Below are 19280 nucleotides of genomic sequence, written 5' to 3' on the forward strand. Positions count from 1 at the left end.
ACTATTTATGCACAATAAACAAAGGAGCATAGCGCAACAATTTCTGTTCAGCGCCAGACTTGCTTGTAACCTATATCACCAATTATGTTATGAAAAATGACGTATCAACTACTACAAAACACTGACCTTTGTCGGAATGCTTGGAGCAGACTGACATGTGAGCTGGAGTGTTCTGGGACGTTATATTTGGTCTTTGAATGGCTGCAATCCAGGCCATCCATCGCCTCTTTGTTACTTCGGAAACATGGCTCGAACAATTTCTCTTCAATGACGTAATCCGATAACAACCGATCTCTTTACCCGTCGGCTTCCCGTGGCTGTCATGCGACCAGCTATTGCAGTTAATAATACAACAGCTTCTTGCCATTTTTTGTGTTTCTTTTTATTGCTGTGTAACTGATTTCAATTGAAAGCCTGCATGCGCTAGTACCTCTTGCCACGAGTTCCCAGAGTCCTTTGCGGTTTTACCCCTGAATGACGTCACATTTTCAATCTCTATTAAGCATGTAAACCTTTGACACAAAAATCACAAAACTCGGACCACCATAGACTGTTATTCCTTTGTGGTGATGAAGGAAAACGCTGGGCTGGCATGTAAAAGGACATTTATTGCCTTCAAACACCTGAAGCTCCATAAAGCACCCCTCTCATTTGTTCTCTGATTGGATAGTTAAATTTGTGATTGACATGACATTGGCCAATCAGATGAAAGGAAGAAAAATACGGTCAAAATTCGTACTTGTAACACACAAGTCCACACACAAATCTTTTTTACACACACACAAATTCTTTTTACATATACAAATCTTTTTTACGCACACACAAATTCTTTTTACACATACAAATCCTGATTTACAAGTACAAAACTGATTTAAGTACTGAAGTACAAAATATTTATGACCACAATTTGAGCACATATTTTTCAGTTACTGTAGTAAATCTTGTCCATATTCAGTTTGTGGGTAATCTATTATTTTCATTCTCAACATCTAAAAGTTTGACTTAAGGGGGCAGGACGTTTGTTTAAGGGGCCATTGCCCCCTCTTGCCCCAGCGTATAGGGGCTAAAATGGAGCAGAATGAAAACAGGTTCTTAAATCCTCAGAGCAGGAGTTGGCAGTATTAACAGACACTGAATCAACTACCTCTAGATTAGCAGTCTTAGATTCACTAGCATGTCAGAAAGTCTTCAAAGTCTCAGGAGTGGATTTATGGTTTGTTATGTTCATGAGTTCAGGATAAGCATTAGAAAAACGGTCATTGTTGCTTACCACTTCTGTTTGCCCAGAGGAAACGGAGCGTTGGCTGTGTGAGCTTCACTTACTCTGGGAAAGGGGAGGCGAACCAGACCGCGAATCCTCCTGTGGACCGGTGTTCTGACAAAACGTCCTACTTTGGCAAAACGTCCTACCATAAGTAGTTTATGCACATTTCTGCTGTCACAGAGTAATTCCAGCACAAATTGAAGTAGGTATGACGGTTTGCCACTTAACTTTGCCCATCAGAGTATGCTTGTAGCTCACATTCATAAAGCCTGGACTGTTTGCCACTCTTTATTTAACCTGTTAAAGTATGCTTGTAGGTCACATTCACAAAGGTAGCATGGTTTGGCACATAATTTTACCCGTCAGAGTATGTTTCTAGGTCTTATTAACAAAGGTAAGATGATTTGCCACTAAATTCTACCTGTAAAATTATGCTTCTGGCTCATATTCACAAAGGTAGGATGGTATGCCACTTAATTTTAGCTGTTAAAGTATGCTTCTAGCTTATATTAACAAAGGTAGGACGATTTGCTACTTAATTATAGCTGTTAAAGTATGCTTGTACGTCACATTTACAAAGGTAGGATGGTTTGGCACTTAATTTCATATTGTGTGCATGGGTAGAAACAACGGGTAGGATGGTTTGTCAGGTAGGATGGATTCCCAGAACACTGGATCGAAATCCTCTGGTGGGCCAGGCTGAGCGGAGGCGGAGTGACGCCGGAAAAACTGAATATGTCCGCACCACCTGTCTTGCCAAATTTAACTTATTATAATGCCACAGAGTTGACGTGCAGTAAAATTGAAAACATTATGAATTGGTCTAATGCCTCAGATTTTCTTTTTATTGGTTTCTCAGGTCTCATTTTACTACAGAAATCTGCCCAATTGTTTCTTTTTCTCTCTTTTATAACGTATTTTATCCTGTTTTATACTGTTTATGTATCCCCTCATTATATGCCCTGTTTCATTGTCTTGTAAGTGTTATTTAAGAGGTTCATGTATGTTGCCTTTAGTTTTTAGTTTCTCTCTATGTGTTCTCTTAGAGTTCTGATCTCCTGATTCTGTCTCTTTGGCAGTTTTATGAAGTTCAGTGTTTAATAGTGCATCAAACAAGACATATAAAGACAGAGACTTAAAGCTATAATGTGCAGGTTATTTATGCGGGATTGAATGCAATTTATTTCATTGTTTTTATTCAAAACATTAAAACTTAAGCAAAAAGACACAAACAAAAAACCCAACAACAAAGAAAACACCACTTTGTACATATCACTGAGGTCATTTTGAGATCTTGTGTCATGTCAATTAATACTCTACAATGAGAGATTGCGACAAATACACTCAGTCATGCAAACCATCAGCCCAATCTCCACTTCAAATGTATACCTGTTGTTGTTTTTTTACATCTCTTTCTTCAATTCAGAAATGCTTGACATTAAAGAAAATAAAATTTTACATTTGAAAATAGTGAACAATTGTCACTAGAAAATTAAAACTCCTTTAGTTGGTTAACCAAATGTAGATAACATTAAACAAGTAGATAAAACAAAAATAATTTGTGTGTGTATATATTGTCCTGGTTTTTATTTTGAGGTGAGAGACAAACGACTGCAGGTCCATTGTGCGTCAAAACTAGGGATGGGTACCAGAATCCGGTGCCATGAATGCACCGGTTCTGACATAAACAGTAGTAACCAGACCGAAAAGCGGCGCACATTTCGGTGCTTTATTTTGGTGCTTTTTTTTCCTGAGCTGTGATACACTTTGAATTCTAGCCAATCATTTTACGTTTCCGAGGATAGTAGGCGGGTCCAGGTATGTACGTTCTTTTAGAGCAGAGCTACAGATTAAAAATGCCCAAGGCGAAGCGGTCAAAAGTCTGGCTGTACTTCACAGCAAAATATGCAAACTCAGCAACAAGTGCTTTAAGGGTGATACTGTGATACTGTCAAAGGAGGTAACACCTCAAATCCGATGAAAACCTGGCGACGCATAGTGTTTTTTTTAAAAGCCGAAAAATGCGCCGTATTTGATAGCTTGCTGCGAGACCTCACACCAAGCGCATCTACTGCGGGTGTGGTGCCTGTTATCGGACCCGGAGTTAACAACATCCCCCAAAAACCCGACGAGGAGAGTCCTGGCCCCTAGCCCTGCCAGTGTAGCAGAAATGATGACGGATGATGATGGCAGCAGCAGCAGCCGTTCTTCTCTGCATGAGTAGTTTAATGTTGTTCGTGTGTAATTTACGTTGAGTAGGCTAACCACGTTATTACATTAATGCATGTAAGGTGAACTAGCAAACACCATCGTAGTTACATGCAGCTGTCTTCTTGTTTGATGGCAGATACTCCCTTCACCCTGGCCAAAAAGGCTAAAATGACCAAAGAAAAAGTGGAAAACAGTTAAACATGAGAGGTTTTTGGACAAAGTTTGTGTTTTTTCCATTGATTAAGCGCTGCTACCAGCCAAGAGTGATACCATATATGCCCTATAGCTGCAGAAAAGTCTAACATTGTTATCTTTTTACAAAAAAAACAGCTGAACATGAGAGGTTTTTGGACCAATTTTGTGTTCTCCATTCTTTAAGCACCAGTTTGAGCACTGTTTAAGCACCGGCACCATTTCAAAAGTACCGGTTTGGCACCGGTATCGGATAAAACCTATGATTTTATTTACACACATGTGTGGTGGAGATGAGCACTGGCATACAAATAGCGTCGATCTCCCCAGAACAATAAATGAGCAGTCATATATATAACATAGTTGATGACGGGCATCATGCGTCAAAGCAGATAGATAACGTGCATCAGTTCCAGTAATTCCGACCTTGGACACATTCAAAAAAAGAACAGTTCCTTCCTCTGTTCCTCCGCCACCGCCAGATGCTTCCTGTTATTTCACTTACTGCACTTCAGAACAGAACATGAACATGCTGTTTACAAGCAAAACAAGTCTATATACTGTGTATGTGTGTACAGGCAGCCTATGTGTGTCTTGACCTCAGTGCATGACCTCACTCGACAAACAAAGACATTTTAGAAGTATACTTCCTGACTCCGTCTGAGTCATCTGTTACCAGGCAAACTCCAATGCAGCAGGCTGCTGAACACACAGACCTCTATTCTGTTTCTAGATTATATGTGGTGTATTGTATTGTAAGCATGTATGCAATTCTTTCATAGCTTGGGTCACTTTAACTTACTCAATAGATCGGCCGGACGTCGCGCCGCCCGAAGCTTCTGACCATTAATTAACTTGACCGAGCTTCAACTCTTTTATTAGCACAAAAATGCAATGTGTATGACATAATTACAGTTGCACCTGCAATGAAAGATTATCATGTAATTAAACTAACACCTGAAATACAGACTTCAATGTAACATCAACAGCTTCAATAAATGCTTTGATGAAATGATAATGATAAATGATAAGTAATGCAACAGTAATGATAATGGTTATGAATAGTAACAGTAAAATAATTTTCCAATCTCCACAATATATATATATATATATATATATATATATATATATATATATATATATATATATATATATGTATAATGAATGATTCATTTAAAAAGTTAAATATTTTACTTTATTAATAATTCAATGAAAAAAAGTTATTCTAAATTCTGAAAAAAGAATTACATGCTCAGACGCGAACCTTTCTTCAGAGTTGTGAAATACCTTTTAATATATTGAGTATGTAAATACTTGATATCATTCCTCAGAAGCAGAAATGAATGGCCTTTTATTAATCATTTTTTTTCTTTTTCTTTTTTTTGTCCTAGTAGAATAGTACGACATACAGACATACATGGGTTTTAAGCAGATTATTTGTCATTTCAGGTGTTCATTGAAAACTCAGATAAAAGTGAGGAATAATCAAATAAATTCTCTTATATCACCTTGTTTTAAGCCATAGTAGCTAATGTACATTAATCTCCATCATAAAAATGGAAATTGCAATATCTGAGGATGTGTTCTCTGCACTTGAAGAATAAGAGGAAGAATACAATTCCTGTCACTAGCTGCAAAATGACTCTTTGAGACTTTTTTCTGCCTGATCTTTTGTGATATCATTCCAAGTTTTAGGAATTTTAGCAGGGTTTGCATTAAATACTTCAGCAAAGCCCTTATTGTACTTTGTCATCACATATTTCCAGTAATCTGATGCCTGATAACTTGCATCTGGATGGATTCTCCAGTCTGGGTAAATTTCTTTGTAATGCTTATAAGAGTGAAACTTATTCTCAGTAGCACTGCAGCAAAAAAGCAGTTCCTTCCTGTTCACACAAGATGTGCATATCTCAGTGACAAGTTCCTTTGTTTTATCCATACTGCATACACCCAGACCCTGAGGCCGATGCATTGCAGCAAAGTGCTCAGTATGGCCTTTTCCTCCAGCTTCACAGGGAACTTTGCAGAATGGACACTGTTTCCCACAGCCAACAAATTTTTGGAAAAGTTCATTCTCAGGTTTCACATAGAGATTTTGTAGTTTCATTTCAAAGTTCAGTTTCTGAAACTCTTTTCTAAGATCTTTTGCCATGCCCTTTACGCACTCCATAAGCCAGTGAGCAAACTGTTCCTTGTCAGCATTGTTCAGGATCATGAAAGCACCAAGAGCATCCTGGGAAATGACCAGTTTATGACCAAGTTCTTTACAAATATCTTCAACAAATGTCTTCAGATCTTCACCCATTCCTCTTTGGGCCTTGTTGATTGCATCATTTATGCTACTGATGCATGACTGGAGATGTCGGTCCTCAAACTTGGATATTGTGGACACAGTTGAGAAATGCTTCACTATTTGTTTCTCTATCACTTCTTTTACATACTCCTCATAATTCTGAATGTATTCCAGGTAGTGCATAAATTCATCCTTTGAAAGTAAATCCAGTAAAACTGAATATTGGAAGGACATTCGTGTGGAAAACTGCTCACATGTCAGCATTTCATAAATAATATCAGTTCCTAGGGACTGACTGATAAAGTCTTCAACAGCAGGCTTCAAACACTGGTTGGTGAATTCTTCTGCCTTCTTCTGACACTGGTCTCGTTCATGGAACACATCAATGAAATTATCATGAAACTTTTCCTTGTTTTTCATCAGACAGCTGTAGAAATCATTTGCTTGGATGAAATTTTCGTGCATTTTCTGAAACTCTCTGGCTGCAAATCCACAGATGTGCTGTTTCAGAGAAACTTCAAACTCTTTGTCTGTCTTAACATCGTTATTGCCTTGTAGTTTCTCATCAATGATGTATAGGATCTCCTGAATGTAAATTTCAAAGTAATTGTTATTTCTTTTTACTGTTTCACCCACAAACTGAGTGCAGGCATCTATGATGTTGTCAGCCAGTTTTTGTACAGCCATTGTGTGATCTTGAATGCTGAGCCATTTAACCACTTTGCCCAGTTTGATCACTTTTTGTTTAAATGTGTTGCATAATCCTTCAGCTGTATATTTGAAAGGCTCTTTTCCACAATTTTGCAGACTCTTTTGACTTAACAATTCACAAGCATGGCTCCCACTGTTTGACACATTCAATCTCAGGAAGTGAGATACGTCGGTGAAGACATTTGTTGACTTTAGTACAGGAAAAGAAAGTTTCTCCAGAGTTTTATTCCACATCTTTTGAAATTCATTTTCCAGTTCTTTCTCTCCCATTTGGATATTCTTTTCCCGACATTCATCAATTAGTGTACAAACTGCCTGTTCAATCTCTTGTGTATGACTCTTTTTAATTTTATCAATTTCTGCCATCCCCTTTTTGATTTGTGCTGCTGCTGTGAGCTGATTAAAGACAGATCTTTCCATTTCTTTTCGAAGGCTCTTTGCACTGTTTGAGAATTCCACTTTGTATCCTTCAACCAGATAAACATGACCCTCTGATTGCTTGAAATACTGTGTCAGATTGTCTTGAAGTTTTGTCTCCCACGTAGACAGCCGTGTGGAGGCTTCATTTTTCAAACATGTGAGAAATTCACTTGTGTTAGTGTCACCAGCAACTCTAACAAAATTGGAAATTCTTGTTTCTGCGCTTGTTACCCAGGTGTACATTTCTTTTTTGACTTCCCACTCCCATTTGTTGAATTCTGTGCAGAGTCTCATGTATGCATCAGCTGCGAGACTGTTTCTGAAGTTGAAGATGAAGTTTTCATGCTTTACTGCAGTCCACAGACTTTTCATCCACTCTTTGAACTCCATGATATCATTAGCAGATGACTCACAGTCGCTTAGCAGTTGGATGATGTGTTTCTTGAGCTCATATACAGCCTCACTGTATCCTACACTAACTGGTGCCATTGGTGGGTTTCCATTCCAGAGTCCAGGAATGTACCAGTTCCCAGTGTCTGGACTGTACTCCATCACATCAGTGAAGCACTTGTTCTCCTCTTTCTTTTCCATTTTGGCTGCTGCCTGGGTCATCTCATTTAACTGTTCCAGGAGCAGTTTCCTGTCTCGTGAGTTCCTCTCATGGGCTGAAACACTGGAAACATTCTGGTGAATAAACAGACATTTGATCTGTTTGCCCACCTCCTTCATCCTGAGAAAAGCATGCACAACAATTTGTAGGATGTCCTTCATTTCAGTTGAACTCTCCATTGCAACATTAACAATGGTGACATCACTCAGCCCCACAACAAGTGTAGCAAGCTCATTGTCGTGCTCATAGCTGTTGTCTAGTTGTGCATGTTCTGGTGACTTTAAGCCCTCAGTGTCAATGATCAGCATGAAGTCACACTTTAGGACTTTTTTCATGTCTTCATTGATTTTGATGAGCAACATAAAGGCACCTCGAGTACATCGACCACTGCTGACTGAAAACTGCACTCCAAACATGGTGTTAAGGAGCGTGGACTTTCCTGTGCCCTGAACTCCAAGAACTGTGACTACACGTATCTTTCTGTTTGGAGACACCAAGTCACTGAGCTGAGAGAGAACATCACTCACCCATCTTAGAGGGATGTTGGATGCATCTCCATCTACAAGCTCAAGAGGAAATCCATCAAGCAACAACTCTGCACACAGTTTGGGCAGATGCTGCAGCTGTTGACGTGCTGGATCTCTTTGTGGAAGGGACAGTGAGGCTTCATAGATCTGACCCATTTCACGGAAGAAGTGTTCAGTCCCCAGTGAGCTGTTGGAAATTTGTCTGTCAATTTCTTTGATCTCCTTCTTGTTCTCAGAGTTCTTGCATTTTTCTTTATATTTCTCTCGAAGTTCAGACAGTTTTATACGAGACATGTTATCCAGGGTCATTCTTATCCATTTCAGGAAATAAAACCTCTCTGTTCCTTTGTGTGATATTGCACCAATGAAGCATTTCATAGCTGTCGACATGTCATAGGAGTTCTGTTGTTTCCTCAGTTGTTCTTTCTGCAGCTGAAGTTCACTTTTGTAATCTTCTATATTTTTAGAGCCAACTTTTCGAAGTCGAAATTCTTCCTTTTCTAAACAGCACAGTTCTTTCCATATTTCACCTTGCCGTGGAAGCTGATCTTCTTTGTATTTACAGATGTGTTGTATTTTGGTAGCGATGGCTTCTGCATTTTTCTTTCCAGTCTGGCACTCTGGAGAGTCTTCATCAACCAGGATTCCCAGTTCATGGGCAATTTCTGCCATCTGCTCTATTGTCATCTTCATCTTTGAGGTCTCAACTACATCCCTGACTGTTTTCCTCAAATCTTTTACAAAGTCTGCATCATTTTTTTTGTTTGTCTTAATAATGATATTGTTCTTAGTCAAGCATAACTTGGTTGCTAACTTTTTCAAAGTGTTTTCACTGAAAGTTTTCCTCTCATAGTTACCCACTAAGAAGATCTGTGCCTTGTGCTGTTGGTTGGTAAGTACTCTGCAGTTAGAGTCCAAATGGTCAAAGAACACAAAAACCGCAGCAGATGTCTGACACAAAAAGGAGTATTGTGTTTGAAAGCTTGCAATGTCGCCACGAAGGTTAGCTACAGCCACTGGCTCACTGACAATATCAATGTTTGTGTTTCCACAAGGAAGATACCAAGTAATTTCAGTCAGTCCACTGGATATTCTTCTTGGACTGTCACCACACTCCATGTTGCGGTGAACAAAGGTGTCATGGTACTGCTGAGAATTGCTCAGAATCTTATTGAGAATCTCTGACTTAGATGAGGAGCACTCACCCAGTCTGACAAAAGAGATCATTGGAAGTCCAGAGACAACAATTCTGTCTTCAATGAAGCCCTTTGACTCTGAAAGAGTCAAAGGTCTGTACTCTTTTACAATGTCTCTCATGGCCCACAGCATGAGTGTGCACTGATTGGTATTACAGTTGGGTAGCAGCAAAGGAACAGAGAACTGACACATGGACATTTTTAGTGCCATTTCCTGCTGTACAAAACCATCAGAACACAGAAAGAGAGCAGTGATTATGTCAAGAGGGTTTAGCTTGTCATCTGTGTTTGAACTGTCAAACAGATCATGAAAATCTAAATCTGTATTCTCTGATTTATTAGCATAATTTGACCCACAATCTGTTATGCATGTCACATTCCTAGCTGTCACATTAACCATCATCAGTTTCTTAAGAAAATGCAATGGGAGGTCAGATTTACACTCAGAAGATTCATCACCAATGGTCTTCTTATTAATTGTAAGTATTTTGCTGAGTGATAGCTTCGTGCTGTAGAACTGCTCCAAATCCAGATCCTCCAATAAGCTCTCCATGTGTGTCTCTGTGGATATAACGACAATATATTCAACTCAGTTTTTATTTTTTTGGAACTCACATTACTCCATATATTCAGAGTAATTGCTTGTTTAGTTTTTATTACTTCAAGGTTTTTTTCTTTGCTTTGTTTTAAAATGTGACTATAGCCCCTTTTCCTTTAGTACCTACTGCGATCTAATTGCCATGGATCACCACAACTCAACTCGGATCAACCTTTTTTCCATTACAATCCAGTACTACCTAACATGCATGGTTGTCGTCATAGCAACATGTGCGAGTATTCCATGAAGTAATTCACAACATGAACGCGACAAAAATGGAGGACGTCGAGGTAAGAATGAACCTGCTGCTCGGTCTGTGGCTTTTTGTCAGACTCGAGGATCACAGTGTTGTTTTTTGTACCCATTTCCTTTGTTGTTGAGTTTAAAAAATGGCGGTTTTCATTTTTGTAATCGAGACACTGTCATGACTCATGAAGTTACGCTGCTGACCAGCCAACTGGGGGCATGCAGTCTGAAGATGTCACATTTTAGTACCTGCTCAGATTGCTTGGAACCCCTGGGAAGCAGGTACTATGAGCTAAAACCATGGCGAACCATGTCTAGTGAATCCAAGTAGGCACTAATAGAAAAGGAGCTTATGTGCAAGTCTGTTGCTCTGCTGGGGAGGGTATTTGCCATGGACTAGATTTAAATTCAGTACAAGTATTATGTTATTAACACAGCTTACAGTTGACTCACAACAAATATGTCTGTATACAAATATACAGACGCTTTATACAGACGTGTATTTGTACTTCATTTTTGTTATTATTTTGGGTAAATAATATAGTTTTATTTAGTTTAACACTTTTTCATATCTAGTAAATGTAAAATTATAAAATGTTTCCTAACAAATTTTAATCTAGGTAGTTTTCTCTTCAGTTATTCTTTTGTTTTAATAATTTCGAAAGTATTTCTACACAAGTCCTACAAATTTCTTTTGTTTATATTTCTACAATTAATAAATAAATGAATACAAAATTAATTAATTAACTAAATTCATAATACTTTTGAATTGTTGTTTTTTATAGGGGGCTATAACTCTATATTTAACTGAGTTTCTTTTTTTCTTTTTTCTTTTTTTTGCCTGTCCCGTTTGGATCTTTAGCCATCAGAATTGTTGTCTGAAGGCCAAAATATGCCTGGTGGATTTAGTTTACCAAGTGGATCATCAGGGCCTTGCCATATTGGTCCATTTGGTTGACCTTTATTATAATTATGTATTTATTTTATTTTATTTTATTTTCAGTTGTTACAGATGGGACAGACATAACTGGGGGATAGGACAGAGAGAAAGAAAGAATGACAGAAAGAGAGGGAGAGAAAGACAAAATAGAGGGGAGAGAGAAAAAAAGAAAAGCAAACAAACAAACAAACAAAAAAGAAAACACAAACAAAAAAAAAACCTGGATCACCTGTTGAGAGAAGGAAAAAAACAGAAGAGAAAGCAAACAAGAGCAACATAATAAATACAACACCATCACAATAAATTAACTAACAGTTGATAACAATAGATGCTAAATATTAAATGTTATTGTGCAGTACGCAAGACTGGCAGCGCACAATGTGCTTTGAGGTAGCAGCCAAGAAAGGTGTAGTTTGTGTCTGTGAAAACATGTGTGTACACCTGTGTGCACAACTATGTGGATCAGCACGCTTATATTCAAAAGGTTTCTCCATGCAACGATCTGCTAGGGAGTGTGAGGAGCCATAGCCCCGTCCACCAGGGCATGAAACAGGTATGGAGGAGATCCAGGCCCCAGATATCCAGAGGGCCCAGAGTACGAGGACCCGAGGAGGACCACCAAAGGGGCAACCGTGCCACCCTCCTGGGAAGAGCTGAGGAGAGCCCCAGATGAGGGATCACCCAGCATCCACGGACCAGAGGCCAGAGGGGGTTGCAGTGACGTGCCCGCGGGCTCAGCCGGCAGCCAGCTGTGCCAGAGAGGACCAAGCCCCAGGCCCAGAGGCCAGAGGCCTGAGGGCGCCCCACCCCCGAGAAGGGGGCCAGCTGGGCCACAGGCACCAGGCCCCACCAAGCGGCCACCAGGCGTGAGCCAGTACATACATGAGCTCCCAGCCCCGGACATCAAGAACCACCAACGCACTGACGTCTCAGGACATCAGCCACCGGCAGGGAGTGTTGTGAGGGGAGATAGGCCTCCGTACCTTGGAGAGCCTAAGATGTTGCCAGAGAGGTGGAGTCTAAGACCCAACCTGACATATATACAGAGACGAACAGGTGCACACAGACACAAACGTGTATTCCCACCCCCATATACACATAGGCAGATATTCGGCACTCACCCGACGTGGAGACAAACAGAAATAGACACTGTACACACAATCACACTCCCCAAAAATACTCATTTCTTCATCAATCTGGAATGAGTTTTCTTCTTCTGGATTGCATTTGCTAGCCACTGATATGTTCATATCTGTTAAAACCAGAGTGGAAACAGGTTTTTCCCTGGGAGTGTAATGCCAAAGACCAGAGCATTTTTCTTTTGGACCACACTAGATAAATGAAGATACAGTTCAGTTCTTACTAACCTGGAGTTTTTATTATGATCTCATGCAAAATCCATCACTTTTGCTGATTTGAATCTATTTTTAAGTAAATTAAAACTAAATTCACTTCAATTAACTTTTATGCTGGCATCTTACCTGTCATCTCAGCAGCTCTAGTCTCATCAAGGCCTGGGTTGACATCAGCCAGAGGTTTGGTTTTCGGCTGCTCAGAGACAACAAAAGCACTTAATTATTATACTGTACAAATGTAAAAATAAATAAATAAATAAATAAAAAATTACAGAAAAATTGTTTCCCTTTTATCTTCCACATTTATTTCTTTTTCACTACTTTAAGAGGGTCTTCTTGATGCTCAATACATCATATATAGGTGCAACCTTTAACCTCCTAGGACCTGGCGTCCACATACGTGGACATCACATTTTGAGTTGTCTAGACCAAAATACTACATTTTGTCTACAAGGGCCTGATATCCACTTAAAAGGACATTACACTGCCACTGTTCTATCAAAATTTTAAATGAATGAATGGATCTCATTTTTCTCAGAAGGTAGGTAGGTAAAAAAAAAAAAAAAAAAACCCTGGTAATGCTTTGTTTTTATATTCATCAGGTCCCAATCAGCCCAAATAGCAAAGAGAACTTAAGGCAAACCGCCAGTGCACTACTAACACTCAGGCTGTGTATAATGAACAGAAGCTCTAGAGGCGTCCAAGGGGGGAGAGGACAGCTGGCAGCCTCAGCGCCTTGCAAAGGTGTCCCATCTCACTTGGCACATCGGCACATCATCCTCCTTTTATAGCTGCACTGAACTTTATCTGTCACGCCATTGGCTCTCTTCTTAGCCCTGAACTCCGAGGCAGCCAGTCCTCTGCGAGCCCAGGCACACAGGAGCTTCCTTACTAGAGCCCACCCTCTCATGCTCCGTCTTGGGTGTAACATCCAGCTAGTAGCATTACTGATGAGGTTGAGGAGTAGTGTGACTGTTGAAAATAGTAAAACCTGTGCAGATTAACTATAGTTCTATGCATCATAACAGTAACTTTAAAAAAGTGTCCCAACAAAATTAGGAATTCATATGGACAATCATAAATCATGATGCAGTAAAGCAGTCTAATGTGTACTAATGTGTATTACGGAGTTTATAAGGTTTAATTACTGAACAAACATGAGGTTCAACAGCCAATAGACATGGAAACATTGAAAACAAAACAAATTAATCATTTTTCTTAGGACGATTTTGTGTATCACAGCTTGAGCCAGATGTTGCAAAAAAAAGTTTGTATAGTGTGGGCTGACTGGAGGGCTAGACTGGGACAAAAAAAAATCGGCCTGGTATTATAGGAAAATGCCATAAAGGCTCTGAATAAAACCAAAGGCTGTTGTGACAGTGATGTACACTGTCTTGTTCGTATATATGTATGATTTCTATACATTTTACATCAGATGACCACTTTTGTTGTAAACTTCAGATAATTAGTTATTAAAAACTATACATTTTAAATGAGAATAAGAAAGAAAGGTATTTCATTGTGCTCCCCTTTCCCTGTTAATGGCCCCCCTGGCAAAACTTTGCTAGACCCAAACCTGCACAGTTACCAGCTGTCATGCTATGTAGAAAAGGATCCTGGTGTCATTTGTCCGAAACAGTTCATAACTTTCCTTCACCTCGTTCATGTCACCTAAAAGGTAAACCTGTTTCTCCATCACCTGTTAACCTCTGATGATTAAGGACATCTCCTGGTTTCATCTTCCCGTTTCCCTGTCACCAGATATCCAAACCAATATCATGACCAGCAGCTTTTACGGCTGTGGCTCCAGCAAACATCAGCTGATATACAATAAATTCTAACAACAGCTTATCAAGCTTAAACGTGCTGCTGTTGTTTAGTACCTCCGCTGGTTTCCTCTTTCTGGCGCAGGTGGGCAATAAACAAACGAGAGAGACGGGTCTTGCGACAGAAAAGCCGATCAGCTAATTATGGATCCGTTTCATGATTCAAGTAGCAACAGGGGAGGGAGGGGGAGAGAATGAGAGAAGAAGAGGCAGCTGCGCAGTGTAAAGACACAAGATAACTCCAGCATTGTGTCTTTGTGTATATCTGAAGTACACAGCAAATTCAAAAGTGTTAAATGTTTTGGTGTTAGTAGTCTTCTTGCAAAAGTAGAGTTAATTTTACTCTAAGTAGAGTCACATTCTTTTAATGTAACTCTGAGGTGTAAAATGATAGTAGTTAAAATCGAGTGTTAAAAATGAGTGTTTCTATGTCAAATCTGGAGGTGTTACAATGGAAACATTAACTCTTGACCTCTTAACTCTGAACTCCTACAGGGGCTATGACACCAATAGAGTAAATTCACAGACTCCGCCCCCAGCACCATAGGCTCCAATCGAAGCTGAAGTGAAGCCGTTTCAGAACATTTTGCTCTAAATATTTGAGTTGTTTGCCATGCTTGGTAAGTCATTCTTTCAAAGATTGTTTCAGTTATTATTATTAGCTTTTACTTCTGTGGCTCTTTGGAGTTGAGACAAAGCTGTGTGAAAGGCATTAGCCATGTTGCTCGGTGATAGCATAATATTCTGTTTTAGCTAGCTGAAAGGTATTGTTTGCGGGCAAATACTACAGCCTTGAAAAAAGCTTGCATGTGAATTTTCAATCAAATTTTTGGTCAAATACACCTAAAACAATGTCTAGAATGTGAAATGTTGGTATAATGGTGCTACTTGAAGCCTGAAAAAAACGAGCAAACAGCAGTAGCAGACGTCCTGACTGGGTTCTACGTTTACGGAGCCCCGCAGGGGACATGGGATCAAAAAAAATTAAGACGGACTTTTGCGAGATCTCGCAAAAGATCTCGCAAAAGTTGAATTCCAACAATGGCGGCAGCTACTTAGTTGTAATATTACTCTTTCTGGGTCACAAAATACACTTTTAAGATATTTTGAGGCGTGAATGTAGTTGTGTAAACGTCAGATACCTGCTCGGTTTACAAGACATCACATATTTGCAAAAGTGCTCTGATGTTTTCGGGGATCTGACACCCACCATCTCGAAGCTAACGGGAGGTCGAGACCTACTACAGCTGGGAGGAACACCGCTTTCCAAGCACATCGTGCCGGGAACACCACTTTCCCGGCACATCGTGCCTCGACCTCCCGGTCGGCTTCGAGCTGGCGGCCTCCGAAGAAAGCGGCTAAAACTTTTGCGAGATCTCGCAAAACTTTTGCGAGATCCCGACTTTGTTTTGCGAGATCTCGCAAACGTTTTTGCGAGATCTCGAAAAGTCCGTCTTAATTTTTTTTTCTCCCATGTCCCCTGCGGGGCTCCGTATACGTTAGCATTTAGATCCCTCCAGAGTTTTGTGCACACGGTTTAGGTAAAAATGTAAAAGGTTGAGGTTTTACATTTAGTTCAGTATTACCTGTTGCCTGTGTCCTTGTCTTTTGGGAAAATACTTTACAGAAGTAATGGCTCAAAAATGATTCATTTTTTTTACTTTGCTGCTTACCAGATTATTTGTGCCATTAATTAGTGTCAACTAATTTTTATTCAGTCTCCACATAGGATATGCTTGTGAAGATGAAATATGGGGGAGAGCAGAAGTGCGTTGAAGTTCCACAAAGTGATGAATGAAGGACGTGCATATTGTATTGAAGAAATAAGTGTTGAAAATGCTGTTATTTACATTTACCAGCTCACCTATTTCAGACCTTTTGATAAACAAAATTCTAATGAAAGTGCACCACAATTTCAAAACATTTTCTGAAAGATGTAACAGTGTACATGTTCTCACAGTTCAGAATAAATGTTTTTCAAAAACCATTGCATCTTTTTAATACATGTTTATTTCCAAAGGAATTTCTAGAAGTTCAGAACAGTAAAATTCCCGCTTTTTAGAATTAATTAGAAGATAACTCTTACGTAGTTAAACTAAAATACTCTTTGAGGGTTAATATATGAACTCTTAACACCTAGTTAGCATTAGTAAGTGTTAAATTATCAACTTCAGACAGATTTGGTGTTTAACACTAAATCAGAGTTAACGTACCAACTCTCCAAAAAGAGTTAAATTAACACTCTCTGGTGTGGACCCATATAGACACTTTAATAGTGTTGAAGTCAAATCTGACAGTGTTAATTTGGACATGCTGGATTTGCTGTGTACGGGAGAAATCACCTTCTTTTTCACCAATAGAGAGTCCTCAACAACATTTTCTTCTGTTTGTCTCTGATAAGATTACTTTCAAAACCATTACTTTCACTTCCACTCGAGATCATGTGACTTTTTGTAAAACCTTTTATATTAAAATGCAAAAGGCATTCACTAGAAAGTCTGGATTGTTTTCAGAGCCGTTGCCCAAGCAAGGGGGACAGTGCATCTGACCTCCTCGGCTGTAATTGAGTCAGCACAGAGTGGATCATGACCAATTGGTCCATTCGTATAGAAAAGTGGCTCAAGGAGATTTTGCCCATCCCTCTTATGCTGCTCAGTGAACACTTTCACTTTCACTCAAAGTCATGTGACTTGTTGTAAAATATTTTATGCTAAACTGCAAAAGGCATTCACTAGAAAGTCTAGATGGTTTTCAGAGCCGTTGCCCAAGCAAGGGGGACGGTGCATCTGACCTCCTCGGCTGTAATTGAGTCAGCCCAGAGTGGATCATGACCAATTGGCCAATCCACCACCTTTCATTGTTTATACCGTTACAAAAAAATAAAAAACAAACAAACTGACCAAAAAAATACTGGCCCATAAAAATGAAAAATCACCATCGACCCACTGGGCAAATGCCCTGTATGCTCGATGGCCAGTCCAGCTGTGGCTGACAAATAAATATTCACTGGCACACACAGCACCTCCGCTATAGGCCTATTTTTCTGTCTTTCTTGTTATGTATATCACACAAAAAAAAGACTAATAAAAGATCGACATAAAACAACTTACCTTTACATCAAAACTCTGTGCAAGTGGACAAACATTTGGCAATATTTCATTCTGTCATCTAATTTTTGTTTGCTTGTTTCTGCAGTATTTGCATTAGAATTGTTGTCCCCTACCGAAGATAAATCGTTTTCTTTCAATCCATATGGCAAAGTGGATCAAGGCAGATTTTGCCCATCCCTTATATGCTGCTCGGTAAACACTTTCACTTTCACTGAAGATCATGTGACTTTTTGTAAATCCTTTTATGTTAAAGTGCAATCGGAATTCACTAGAAAGTCTGGATTGTTTTCAGAGCCGTTGCCCAAGCAAGGGGGACGGTGCATCTGACCTCCTCAGCTGTAATTGAGTCAGCCCAGAGTTGATCATGACCAATTGGCCAATCCACCACCTTTCATTGTTTAGACCATTACAAAAAAATAAAAAACAAACAAACCGACCAAAAAAATACTGGCCCATAAAAATGAAAGATCACCATCGACCCACTGGGCAAATGCCCGGTATGCTCGATGGCCAGTCCAGCTGTGGCTGACAAATAAATATTCACTGGCACACACAGCACCTCCGCTATAGGCCTATTTTTCTGTCTTTCTTGTTATGTACATCACACAAAAAAAAGACTAATAAAAGATCGACATAAAACAACTTACCTTTACATCAAAACTCTGTGCAAGTGGACAAACATTTGGCAAAATTTCATTCTGTCATCTAATTTTTGTTTGCTTGTTTCTGCAGTATTTGCATTAGAATTGTTGTCCCCTACCGAAGATAAATCGTTTTCTTTCAATCCGTATAGCAAAGTGGATCAAGGCAGATTTTGCCCATCCCTTATATGCTGCTCGGTAAATACTTTCACTTTCACTGAAGATCATGTGACTTTTTGTAAATCCTTTTATGTTAAAGTGCAAAAGGCATTCACTAGAAAGTCTGGATTGTTTTCAGAGCTGTCGCCCAAGCAAGGGGGACGGTGCATCTAACCTCCTCGGCTGTAATTGGTCCAGCCCAAAGTCGATTATGACCAATTGGTCAATCCACCACCTTTCACTGTTTATACCATCTGTTTATACCATTCATGGGCGATTCATAGAGAAAGTTGATCAAGGAGATTTTGCCCATCCCTCTTATGCTGTTTGGTGAGCACTTTCACTTTCACTCTAGATCATGTGACTTCTTGTAAAACCTTTTATATTAAATTGCAAAAGGCATTCACTATAAGAGCAGTCCCCAACCCCCGGACTACGGACCAGTACCGGTCCGTGAGTCATTTGGTACCGGGCTGTGAGAGTTGAGGCTCGAGTGTGACATTCATGGTTTTTCTCTGTTTTTATCATTATTTTTTATCATTAACTCAGTTTCCCTGGGTCTTTTCCCATGTTTTAGGAATAAATCTTCTTCTTTTTTTGGTACCGGTACTGGTTATATTTCAATAATGATAATAATGGATTGGATTTAAATAGCGCCTTTCAAGGCACCCAAAGCGCTTTGCAATGCCACTATTCATTTACTCTCACACACTGGTGAAGGCAAGCTAAAGTTGTAGCCACAGCTGCCCTGGGGCAGACTGACAGAAGCGAGGCTGCCATATCGCGCCATCAGCCCCTCTGGCCAACACCAGTAGGCGGTAAGGTAAAGTGTCTTGCCCAAGGACACAACGACCAGGACAGAGAGCCCAGGGATCGAACCGGCAACCTTCCGGTTACAGATGCGCTTCCCAACACCCTGAGCCACGGTCGCCCATTTTGTTGTTGTTTTGTTGTATTCACACCTTAAAGGCCGATTTGAGA

The 19280-nt window shown here is 39.7% G+C and overlaps 2 protein-coding genes across 3 annotated transcripts in view; both read right to left on the reverse strand.

The window, feature by feature from the left end:
• The window catches only part of LOC146391929 (protein NLRC3-like), a 152152-nt gene that overhangs the window by 88046 nt on the left and 44826 nt on the right, over positions 1-19280 (reverse strand). The window lies entirely within an intron of this gene.
• LOC146391930 (up-regulator of cell proliferation-like) lies at positions 4849-18283 on the reverse strand. Of its 2 annotated transcripts, none has more exons than XM_084915480.1 (3): positions 18147-18283; positions 12690-12756; positions 4849-9985 (listed from the first exon to the last, which is right to left on the reverse strand). In XM_084915480.1, the coding sequence occupies exons 2-3, from the start codon at positions 12694-12696 to the stop codon at positions 5295-5297; spliced, it is 4698 nt and encodes a 1565-aa protein (XP_084771606.1). In that variant the 5' UTR covers positions 12697-12756; positions 18147-18283; the 3' UTR covers positions 4849-5294. The 2 variants fall into 2 exon arrangements, with proteins under 2 accessions (XP_084771606.1, XP_084771600.1); XM_084915474.1 differs by lacking the exon at positions 18147-18283 and adding an exon at positions 17500-18140.

Source organism: Perissodus microlepis, chromosome 3 (genome assembly GCF_051167445.1).
Source record: "Perissodus microlepis isolate ML-2025 ecotype Zambia chromosome 3, ASM5116744v1, whole genome shotgun sequence".
Taxonomy (NCBI): domain Eukaryota; kingdom Metazoa; phylum Chordata; class Actinopteri; order Cichliformes; family Cichlidae; genus Perissodus; species Perissodus microlepis.